This window comes from Notothenia coriiceps, unplaced genomic scaffold (genome assembly GCF_000735185.1).
Source record: "Notothenia coriiceps isolate Sejong01 unplaced genomic scaffold, NC01 NC01_scaffold00018999, whole genome shotgun sequence".
Taxonomy (NCBI): domain Eukaryota; kingdom Metazoa; phylum Chordata; class Actinopteri; order Perciformes; family Nototheniidae; genus Notothenia; species Notothenia coriiceps.
Genome location: NW_011351700.1, coordinates 2,041,743 through 2,054,531, shown reverse-complemented (window position 1 = coordinate 2,054,531; position 12,789 = coordinate 2,041,743). Strand labels below are relative to the sequence as shown.

Below are 12,789 nucleotides of genomic sequence, written 5' to 3'. Positions count from 1 at the left end.
TGCCTTTCCCAACCTTCATTCTTAAGAAGTCTACTTCATTATGTGAGTCAGAGATATAGTGTCAAAAAATGGATTGCAGGAGATATTAAGATCATGCACAACATAGCACACAAACTGCCACTGCACAGATATTAGTGCAGGTTTATTTTCAAGTATTACTTAAGTGTATTAACTAAATAGAAGTGTGGAAAGAGAAAGCGAAACCTAGTATGTTTGATGGGATTTGTTTAGACTTTAATGAACCAAATGGTCCAAAACGTCTCCAAAGTCATTTCCATGCGGATATCCACGATGTTTTTAACATGATTCTACAGATAAGAAGCTATTTCCAATTCAAACACTCTCATTTAACACTTTGTACAGTAGCTAAACTGTTAATTGTGTTTATTTATTCATTTGGTGGATACGAGGTCACGGCAAAAATCCTTCAGCAGGAGTGCGCAGTGCGCGTCCACGAGTTTTATTCTCCTGTGCATTCTGTGCGGAAAGTTATCCCAGACGCAGTTCAATTAACACACACACACACACACACACACACACACACACACACACACACACACACACACACACACACACACACACACACACAGAGAGAGAAATCACTTCACCTAACTACCCTGCTTCAGATTGGATTCCAGCTCCTGTCTGTCCTTCTCTGTGAAACCTTGGAAAATGGGAGGGTGAAAAAAGAGGGTTTTATAATTGATGTTTTCCCATGGAGCAGCCCCTCCTCCCCGAAACACAGGCTCACCCTCAGGTGGAAGAAATCTTTTAAGGTTTTTTTGTGGGATAACATCAGGAGGGTTTGTCTAGGCGAGCCAATCAAATCCCTCCCCTGCTATAGATCGGTGCTATAATACAAAGCAGTAAAAGCGGTTGCCTCACACAGCCGGCTGCAGCTCGACCAGAGATCCCGTGGCTTTTAATTCCCTCACTACTTTTTTTTTTTCCTCCTTCGATGTGCCCCGTTATTACCATTTGTCGTTCATTTCCGCACCTGCCACAGTAGAGACCGGGCGAAAGGCGAAGTAGAGGAAGAGACAAGGACATTTCGAGAGGCAGACGGTTAGAGAGATACAGCGCGTGAGATCTTTAAAAAAAAAAAAGAAAAAGAAAAAGGACACAAAATGCTGCTGTGGACCAGAATCGTATTGGTCGGTCTCATCTGCTTGTCCTTGGTTTCCTCTGGGATGGGATGTGGACCGGGCAGGGGGTATGGAAGGAGAAGACACCCGAAGAAACTGACACCTCTTGCCTACAAGCAGTTCATCCCCAACGTGGCGGAGAAGACCCTCGGGGCAAGCGGAAGATACGAAGGCAAGATCACCAGAAACTCCGAGCGATTTAAAGAACTGACTCCCAATTATAACACAGACATCATATTCAAGGATGAGGAGAACACCGGAGCGGACAGGCTCATGACTCAGGTAAGGAGACAGAGTAATAATAATATATGATTCCCTGTGCTCTCCACCATCACTGCGCACTGCAACAACCTCCCTGTCAGACCCATTGCGCACCTTAAGTGAAGTGAACTCTTCACACTGAGCCTTTTAACTTCCCTGTAAAAGCTTTATATGCGGGGAGTTTGCAGAAAGGGTTGCAGGCTGGATGTAGAAATCCAGCTGGAGGAGAAGTGATGTGCACGCGGACAGTCAGGACACTCGGCCTTCATGATTGTGACAGTGTATTTAAAATATTAATGTGCCACTCTCCTCATATCTATATTTGTATCTTTGTGAGGCTTTATTTCTTATTTTGCGCCGCGCACACTCCTACATTTCAGTCAGTGAACGCATGTATTTGTTGGTAATTTAAATTCTTTATTCTAAGAGCTGGTGGATGCGCACCGCTTCAAACAGCCGGGGTTATTCAGGCATGGCGTGGCTCATACAGACATTTTCTCGCACAGGCTGCTGTAATTTAGCCTTTCGCTTGGTGTGCAGCAGTGCATGGAAACAGTGACATGTCTTTGAGAGTGTTCAGGACTTCATACATGGGTGGGACTCAGTTGGGGGTGATGGAGCCTCACTTGATGATGACATCTTTATTGTAATGCTTAGTTATCAGTGCAGACATAAGACGAGGCTCGCAGAGAGATGGAGATGTCTTTCTTTCTGCAGGAAGAGAAGCCGCGTCTCTCCGGCATGAGCATGACTTTTAGCACTCAGATGCCGGTGAATTATTAAAGGCGCTTGGGTGATATTGGCTCAGTAATAATAAAATGCCGGTGGTGATGGTGGTGATGAAGCCATGCGCGCTCCGGAGTCCCTGAACCCGTGCCTCGCGCCATGCATGAGCACGATGAAATATTCACTGTGCGTGCGGTCTGTCTCCCCCCTCCCCTACATCTCTTCTGACATAAACCTATAGCTGCTCATACGGGAAATTACAAGGGGGATGTGATGCCCAAACTGGGGGTTTCAGGGTAATCCAGCAGAGAAGATGGATAGTGTAGTTAAGGCATGTCTGGGGATATTGAGTAACATGTGTATGCAAGGCTTTTAATCTGAGCCGAACACACCACCTGCTGTATAAACAGCTGTGTTTACAGGTCTGTGAGGAATAATGCAAACGAGGTGGGAGTCTGTCGGATAAAAGGTGATTATTTAGAGCATATGTGGCTGAAGTTTGGCTATTTAGGAGCTTTAAATGTCCTTTTTGGCAGCTGGTTTTTTGTTTAACAGATTCGCCTATTTGTTAGTTTTGGTTAATCGTCCACTTTGCACTCCGTTTACAGAAAACACAACAACAGGCGCTAATGTGACATGTGCATAAAAGGGGCTTTTTTTAGCCTCCCCTCACTGATCTTGTAGATGCAATTTGAACTTATGACCTTTGGTCAGCGGGGGGCCAGAGTAACTTAAAACAGGTGAAAGTCTTCTAATCGTGCATGACATTGTAAATCCAGCAAATTAGGCTTTGTACATCCAAAAGAGAGGCACTGTAGCTGCGAGGAAGGCGACTCTGCCAGTGGCATAAGCATTATCACATGGGGAGTTACGCTGTGCCACGGCTTTACGCATGAACCTCTTGGGGTTTTACGCAGAGAATTTTACGCATGAAAATAGTAGACTTTCCTTGTTATCTTTGGTTCTAGAAAATAGATGTCGGAGTGTTACATGAAACGTGTAACGTAATTAGTTAAATTCACTGAGGTCCAGCCAAGACTGTAATATTTGAGATTTGAAAGGAGCGCTGAAACAGCTCACTGTCGGGAAAGTTGCCAACAGAGGCGTTTTACAGACAATTAAAGATAATGATCCCATTAATACCAGCGTTTAATCCACTAACGATAGCTTAATGGTTAGTAGTTTAATACTAATATGTGCTTCGATTGCCTCTTGAGGAGAGGTGAGGTTCCTAATCTCCTAAATTCAACGAGTTTCTAAAGACGTTTCAAGACACCTTATAAAGCCGAATAAAGTGCTCCAGTAAAACCCTTTATTTTCCCTGGTTAGTTATACTTCCTTATACTCCTTCTTCCCGCAGTGTAGCTCTGTTGAGAGTCTGTGTCGGGAAGCTTGTTTGCACTGACAGGTAGCTGATAAGTGTTTCCTAACCAAATCATTTGTGAAAAGATTAAGAGGGAGGCTGTTGAACAACCTTACCCCGAGCACAAAGCTTCCTGCTGGGCTTCACGGTGGCTGAGCAGAATTTGGCTTGATTTGCGGCACACGACCTAATGAATTAATAAATAGGTTAAGCTTTACGGCTCTTGACTCCGACAATCCCACTCAGAATGTGGGAGGGTTTCTTTTTGGAAAGGGGGGGCTGGGGTTTTTCCTTTTTAAAAAAAAAATATATTCAACACATTCTACAAGTGTGATATCCTCATAAAACAGATATATGTGGACGAGTTTTTTGGGTTTGTGTGAACATTCCTGCGCATAAAGGGACGATTCTCTCCATCCTGTGGATATTTCACAGGTCTGTCAGTCAGAGAAACAGCCAGACTTAAGGAGGCATGTCACGTCTGCCAGACTGTGCAGGAGAGGAAGAATGAAAGCTCCCTGAAAAGACCCTTTGTGATGTTTTATTTGACATATTGCTCGAGTGTCGAGAATAGTTGTCTTGGAGAAGGCCAAGCATCTTCATTCAGAGAGAGGACGATTTATTTATAGGACAAACTCCAGCTGCTCTTGAAGATCACCTTCATATCATCTGCATATCAATTATTGATTCAAAGCAAACAGACAACCCAACAAAGGATTTCGTTCATTCCATGGCCTAATACAAGCTCATGAATTTGTAATGTATGCATGTTCAAAGACACACTTTTTGGGGAGAAAAGGGTGCTTCTGCTCGCACCTTTCCAAGACCAAAAGACCCCATGTGTTATAGGCCAGTGAAGCGAATGCGGTGCCTTATCAATATTTCATCACAGCTCTCCTATCCGAGATGTGCCCTCTGCTGAGCTCAGATTCAGACTCAGGGTTTCACCTCAGTGATTTCTAATCGTTGAGGGCTGCGGAAATCAAGCAGATGTGTTGCGCATGTGGTCCAGTTGAATTCTCCTTCATTCTTCCATCAGTGGTGGAAGAAGTGTCCAGAAGAGTTACTTAAGTAAAAGGAGCAATGCTACATTTGTTCCAAGTAAAAGTTCTGCAATCAAAATCTTACTTTAGTAAAAGAATAAAAGCATCGAAATATACTTAAAGTACCAAAAGTAAAAGCACTGATTATGCAGAATGGCCAATTTCCGAAAAGGTTAGACATTGATTTACTCATGATTATTCATGTCTATCACAGCTGGTAAAGGTGGAGCTAAGTTCATTTAAAAATTGATATATATTTAGTAATAGCTAATCAAATAAACCTAAAAGTAACTTTCAAATAAATGAAGTGGAGTCAAACGTACACAATTGGCTTCTAAAATGTAAGTATAAAGTATTATTTAAGTACAGTACTTGAGTAAATGTACTTTGTAACTATCTAACACTGCTAAAGATGAATACTAAATATATTTTAGTCAATAAAAAGCACCTGTTAATTGTTACAAAAGCACTTGTGTCGATGCAAATGCTGCGTTTGATTCAGACGCTTCCACATTTTACGCATCTAAACGAGCCATCCATGGCACAACAGGTGACCAACTGGTCCATTTCTCCGTCTCTGCACAGATGTAAAGACAAGCTGAAATCTCTGAAATATCAAATTGTGTGAATGGAAAAGTGGCTTAGTGGCAAAAGCTGCTTTTAAATCTTTTATGCATCTTGAACTTGCCATCCAGTTGACTAATCGGTTCATTTCTCCCTGAGACGTAAAGACCGCGAAATCAAATCGTGTCAATGCAAAAGTGGCTTAGGGACAAAAGCTGCTTTTAAATCAACACTTTTATGCATCTAAAACTTGTCATCCAGCTGACTAACCGGTGCATTATTCGGACCCCGCAGAGATATAAAGACAAGCTCAAATTGTGTCAATGCAAAAGTTGCTTAGTGGCAAAAAAAGCTTTTAAATCAGACTTTTTCCACATTTGACGCATCTAAAAAAATAACTTCCAGATGACTAATTGTTCCATTTCTCCGTTTCTGCAGAGATGTAAAGACAAGCTGAACTCTCTGGCCATCTCAGTGATGAACCAGTGGCCCGGGGTCAAGCTTCGGGTCACGGAGGGCTGGGACGAGGACGGGCACCACTTCGAGGAGTCGCTCCACTACGAGGGCCGAGCCGTGGACATCACCACCTCGGACAGAGACAAGAGCAAATACGGAACTTTGTCCAGACTGGCGGTGGAAGCGGGATTCGACTGGGTCTACTACGAGTCCAAAGCGCACATCCATTGCTCTGTGAAAGCAGGTAAGGATACGAGATGAGAGGAAGTGGCATGCGTAATATGGCTGAGGGAGGAAAAGAGAAAAAAGTCAGCTTTATTTCCGTCAGGTGCGATTTAAAAAAATAGCAGGTGCAGATAGTAGACGTGCGTCATCTCTAAGAAAACGTTCAGGTGCATCCCAAGTGTCCAAAAACCTCTGATCTCCGTAAGAAAAACGCGTAAAATGCGATAAAATCTGTCTTTATATGCGATTTTATTGACCAATAAACTAAAATAATCATCCACTTATTGATTATTTAAGTACGTTAATTCATGTTTTGGTTTCAGGGTGATGTAATTGGAGTCTAGAGATTAATTTTGAGAGATTTTTTGTGTTACAAAATAAATTCCTATGAATGATGAATGGGCACATGGCGCGTTATTTCCCATGCAGTTTATTTCCTGATCTTACATCGCCCCACACTGTCTCCTGGTGGGAAACACGACTATAATCCAACGGTGTGACCTAGAAACATCATTTTATACTCTAAAATAAAAATAAAAGTAAGGAAGTTGTGAGGGTTTTGAAGTTATATATTTGATTTACGACGAAAAAACGAACAAAATCGATCTTTTTCTTTCGGACTTAACGTGAAATCTAGGTTTAAATATTATATGATTTTTAACATTTTAGCTACTTTTTGGATAGCTTTACAGGCCTAAGGCACACCTAGAAACTATATTTCTCCACGCTGATGGATGATCCGTGCTCTTCTCCCCTCTTTATTGATAAATCCCTTACTTATCATTCCGCACACACGTCTTGAGATCACAGTATGGCTCTGGCCGACGTGTCATTTGGGGTCATGCGACTTTACCAAAAGGATTTGCCCGAACAATGTTGAATTGGTTTGGGGTAAATCTGGTGCTCAGTTGTCACCTTATTTCATGCTCGGGAATCTTAAAAGAAGATTAAAAGCCCCCCAAATTGCGAGCAGGAAACCCCCTTTTTTCTGTGTGCGGGACAGTGTGATCCTATAGAGACTGGTTGGTATGTGAAGAGCTCCACCAAGGCCAACATTATTGTCATGAAGCCTGACAACAAAGCGCCAGAGAGAGGGCACATTGATGTTGCACAACAGAAAGCATTTAAGAGTGCCTCATTTAAATTCAAATCTACGACTCGAGAGGCTTGGAAAAGTGGCTCCGCTGGGTAAATAGTAGTTTGTGAGTCGCCTATTTGTGTGAATTGTCACATGGAGGTTTCTGCACCTGAGTAAATATGGGAAGAGAAGCTGGGAAAGGCGTAAGTGTTCTTTACCGATCCACAAGCTGATTTAGAATAACAATGGCTGCTCTTTATTGGGTTTTTTAATTAAGAATAGATGAGCCAAGGCTTTCAGTTTTCTCCGTCTCAGACAACCAAAGCCAATACGCATTTGGCACGGAGCAGCAGACATCATTATGCAAAATGCATACGGCCCACCGTGATGTTCAGGAAAACTACAAATACAAGCAGGAAAAAGGAAGGTTATTGAATGGGCTTTTGAATAGGGAGGGGATCCTGAGCTGTGATGGCACCTGTGAGTTTATTTAGTTATAAGCAGAGGTGCAAGAAGAAGTATTCAGAGGCTTTACTAGAGTACGTTATTGTCAAAATACAAGTACTTTCACAATCCTACTTAAGTACAAAAGTATTATCAGCACTATGCACTTAAAGTATAAGTTAGTAATTGGTTATTCTGCAGAAAATAGTCCTTTATGTGTATTTAATTATATTTATATATGTGACAAACTTTATGAACATTGTATGCGTTGAATTTGTTTGTTTTTGTTTGTAGATGTTGCAGTAAACAAATACAATAAAAAAAAAAAGTATTTAAAGGGCGGATCCTAAATCAAACTGGCATCTGTAATGTGTTTAGGTATAAAAATAAGTTTTAAAGTGCAGTTTTATGAACATTTGATTTGATTTTGTTATACAATGTTGCAGTACCATAGTGGAATAGTTGATAGTCTGTTTTATGGTGTTAAAAACTGTATTTTAAGCAACACAATGTTTTATTTTAACAGAAAACTCAGTGGCTGCAAAGTCAGGCGGCTGCTTCCCAGGATCCTCCACGGTCACCCTGCAGGATGGCACCCAGAAGCCGGTCAAACTCCTCCAGAGCGGGGACAGGGTCCTGGCAGCGGATGCGCACGGAAACCCGATTTACACCGACTTCATCATGTTCATAGACCAAGACTCGACCACCAGGAGGCTTTTCTACGTGATCGAAACCGAGTCGGGGGAGAAAATCACCCTCACGGCAGCTCACCTGCTGTTCGTGGGTCAAAACAACACCGAAAACACGGATGAAATGTCGGCAGTCTTCGCCAGCCAGGTCCGAACCGGACAGACGGTGTTCGTGTTTGACGCAGAGAGACGTCGACTGGAACCAGTGTGCGTAAAGCGGATTTTTACGCATGAATACGAGGGCTCTTTTGCACCGGTGACCGTGCAGGGAACCGTGGTGGTGGACCAGGTCCTTGCGTCCTGTTACGCAGTGATCCAGGACCACGATCTGGCGCACTGGGCTTTGGCACCAGTCCGGTTCTTCTACTGGGTGAACTCGTTGCTTTTCCAGCGTCCAACCAGTGCCCAAACCGATGGGGTGCACTGGTACTCCAAGATCCTTTTCCAGTTAGGAACATGGCTCTTGGACAGCCACTCGATCCATCCACTTGGGATGTCAGTATACACGAGTTGAAACCTCTAGGAGAAGACTTAAAAATGTAGGACACATGAACTATTCAGTAGATTAAAAAAATAATAATAATAATTAAAAAAACGAACATACAAGACAAAAGGCCCCCAGTGGAGACGGGATATTTATTTCAGTGACTTTTTCCATGTGTCCCCCTTTCAAAGAATGAATGGAGCCTTAAAAAAGTTTCTCTTTGAATAATTTATTCTCATGTGAACTCGCTGCTGTCACACACAAATGGATTCTGAGACGACGGGTGTGTGTGAGCAGCAAATTGTGCATAATCTATTTTTGTATATCTGAAATGCAAAAAACTGAAAAAACAAGGAAAAAAAACGACGAAAAAAAAACATGAAAAAATGTCGCAAAGAGAAAGAAGAAGAGTAGAAAAGGAGCTAACTATTGACAGGTTGTAATGTTCATATGTGCATAAATGTGTGCAACTGACTGTTATATTTTGGGGAGAAACAAACTTCGCGGGGTTCCATAAATTATATTTTTATACACAGAATTGTAAATTAGATTTTGACAGATCGCTACCGAATCACATTTCGTTATTTGAAATAGTGTAAGATATGAGAATATATTTTAATTTAAATACAGTAGTTGGGAAAGTATTGGAAAAAATCTTGTACTGCTTTGGTTTATTTTAAGAATTTTATTATGTTGGAAACTGTTGGTTTTAAGTTGTCGGAGAGGGACAGATATTCTGCCTCATGTCTGCATTTTTCTCTGCTTTTCCTTTCTGTTGTGTTTCTATTTCTCCTGTTTTCTTCTGAGAAAAATATTAAATGCAGATTCTGACAATTCAGTAAAATCGTCAACAAAGTAGAAACAGTTTCGTTAAATAAATTAATAAGTAACTCCTGTAAATGTACTAAAACAAATGTATTTTTCTTTTCATATTTTGTAATAGGGAAATAGTTTTATAGAAATGACCTGCGGCAGATGCAAAGTTTGGATAGTCTATATATAGCCAGACCATAACTTTCATAACAGGGCGATGCGTCAAAATGTCTAGAGTTTATTATTTATATGTTTATTACAAAATGAGATAAAGAAAATCTTCAAACTTGCAGTTGTTACATGTCTTTGTCTGAGTGGGATTCACAGAAAAAACGAACATTTTCCGCTCAAATTAAAGTCTAAAACGAGTTGTTGGAACACAGGTTTTTATTTTTGACGAGTTTTCTAACGAACACAGCTTTATTTGTGGTGTAATTAGCATATAACACGTCGTTTAAATGCTAATTGGATACGTTTGGGAAAGCTACAGCAAACAATTTCGCCCCCTGTTTGCAAAAGGCTTTAACAAAATGGAGGAAATATGGCGCTTTGAACTACCTTTTGCATGCTTGCGAAATGTTGAGAGCCCATGTCAGATTTAACGAGGTTTGCCCTCCGCAAATACCTCCTAACTTGGAGACAAATTAAACACAAGTGTGTTTGTTGGCCCTGCGTGGAGGTCACATTGCAGTGACTGACAGAAGAAGAAGAAACGCAGCCGGTGTCTAAATCACAGCTTAGTAAAAAAACATTTCTCAATCTTTTTACAAATCGCTATAATCTACCAATATTTCCACAGTGACTTAAGTGGGTGTAATGGGGAGGTTTTAGTGCGTCTTCCCGTTGTTTTCTGTGGTATTAGAAGGATTTCCAGCATTGATTTCAGCACCAGTGACTATTTTTAAGTTGTACAAGGGCGACACCATGTGGTCAAACACAGGTACTGCAGCTGGAAATGTTTTGACGTTAAGGTGTTGCTTTTTCTTTCTTTTTTTTGACTACAAATTAAAGACAGAAAGCATCTACTATTTATGAGTTCAAGTTCATTATTAGGCAGATGTAGAAGTCTATGAAGCAACAGCTTTCAATAAAGTTGTAAGTTTGATCCAAACTAAGCAGAAATGCAACTAAATTAAGTTTTTCTTTAAATGGAAATTGACTAAAAATCAGACTGAAAGGATATGCATGTACCATTTACAAGTACATTTCTAAATAAGTTAAATTGTAGACAGATGTATGGGTAAGTAGAGCAAACTGAAGCAGCTTTCAATAAAGTATTTTAAGTAGAATTATAAGATATATTTAAATACAAAAAATGCAGGTATAGCAGATCAATAATGCTACGAAATGATACAGCTAGGAGTTTTAAAATAAAATGGATATTGACTTCAAATCAGAGACAGAAAGGATCAGTAACTTAATAAGTTCATTAGTGGGCAGATGTATAAGTTCACTAAAGTAGTTTTCAAGTTTGAAGCAAAACTAAGCCGCACAAATGCAAATGAATTACCAAAATATGTTAAAACACAAATGAATGACATATCAAAAGGTAAAAAGGGGGCATTGAACCTGAGGTTTTTTTGCAGCAACATGAGCAGGAATGCCGTTTCCTTCTCTCACATTGTGTTGTGTTGTTGATACTGAGAGGTGGAAACTTCGGGGAGGGACAAAGCGAGCACATCTCTGTGACCTTGGGTCTCTGGCAGATACAAAAGCGTCCGTGCAGGGCAGCATTCCTCGGAGCAGGTAAACAGAGCCTCCTCTAATCCCTCCGGGGGCCCAAAGTCTGCCGCAGCTCAACCACGGCTCTTACAAACGTTGACATTTGCAAACATGAAGAGTCTGGCATTCTGGAAAACAAAAAGAAGAGTCCCTCCGCGGTTCTTTCAAGGCAGCATTCACTCCTCTGAGGTAAGAAAGCAGCAGAGCTCAAGAGGAGGGGAGAAGAAAAACACATTTTCCAAGGATCCAACACACCTTTACTTACGGCCTCCTCCCTTACTGTCAATACACTGAACACAGACACCGAGTTACTCAACTAGACACGTGTAAGCGTTGCAAAACACTCAATAAATAGTCAGACAAATGGCTAGATAGACTAAGGATAGACGTACGAATGGATAGATCCTACGTCTCTTACTAAAAGAGAAACATTACACTTGCTAGAATATTTTATCCAAAGAGACTTCCATACTCAGTACTGTGGACAATCCCCACAAGAGTAATTTGGGGTGAAGTGTCTCAGGGACACATCGACATGCTGACTGCAGTGGGGTTTGAACCTGTGACCCCCTGATCCCAACACCAACGCACAACCCACTGCACCACACACCTCCTCCAACACAAGAGAGAATAAGACGATTCAAACTTATAGATTTGAATTATTTCTGAGATCTCATTAGCGTCCATGTTGGTGCTCAAACCTCTTGGACTGCATCAACGTACTTTATCAAAACATCAACATTTTGGTCCTTTTTAAAACGATATCTCACATAAGTCTTTCGTGTAGCACGTGCAACTTTTGACAGAGTAGTTTGAGAGGTGGAAAGATAGTAAATGGTGTAAAAAGTGTTATATTACATCCAAGTAGACCCTTTTTCAAGACGTTTTCCGCCCCTTAGCATTCGTACAACATCAGATGAAGTAAATCTGAGTTTTAATAGAAGTAAACATGGATAGATTTTTACTAAAAGAGAGAAACAAAGGACTCACGGACGAAGAAGGTAAAACTCTTAGATTGTGAGTTCCCTTTAGCTTCCATGTTGTTGCAGTCATTGACTTGTTGATGCTCGAGGTCTCAAATCTCTTTAAAACACATAAAAAACAACAACATTTGAACACATGAAACGTTTTGAAGACTTGCTGGATGGATCTGAGTGTTGGAAAGATATTACATGGTGCAAAAAAGTAGGAAAATGCTGTTAAACTACCAAAAAAGTAGATGATTCCCCTTTTTTACGACATTAGATAAGGTCCTTTAATAGCACTTGTTGCAAATATAACATGTGGAATCAGTGGCGAGGGGTTGCAAGCGGATACAGCGTTATGTAACCCTCCTGTTGTCTTCGTTTCTTTCTTTACTTTGGTGTTCACGGTCAAATTTGACCGGTCCTCTTTTAACTGCTATCACATTAACACAAAAACCATTAATCATTACCAAATTTCATTTAACACCCTTTCAAACTGTACATTGTATCAGACTACTGGTGTACATGAAACACTGCAGTAAATATACAAAGAACAGACACTGAACATGTATTGTGTTTGCCAGGTGTGATTAACATGGGGGGGATGGGCATATAAGGGGGGGGGACACATCTTGAGTATGTATGTATGTATGTATGTATGTGTGTGTATGTATGTGTGTGTGTGTGTGTGTGTTATCTGATACGGATGGTTACCAATTCCTTTATGGCGGTCATTTTTGACCGGGAACACCATGGGTGTTACAAAGTTGACTAAATCATCCAAAATGAAAGTGGTGATCAGCCATTGTAT

The 12,789-nt window shown here is 40.9% G+C and overlaps 1 protein-coding gene across 1 annotated transcript; it reads left to right on the top strand.

Moving 5' to 3' along the window:
• The first annotated feature begins 905 nt into the window (after nt 1-905).
• Nucleotides 906-9,573, top strand: shha (sonic hedgehog signaling molecule a). Its single transcript, XM_010778136.1, has 3 exons — nt 906-1,427; nt 5,541-5,802; nt 7,832-9,573. Exons 1-3 carry the CDS (start codon nt 1,128-1,130, stop codon nt 8,506-8,508), a joined length of 1,239 nt encoding a protein of 412 aa, XP_010776438.1. The 5' UTR covers nt 906-1,127; the 3' UTR covers nt 8,509-9,573.
• Nucleotides 9,574-12,789: the final 3,216 nt, after the last annotated feature.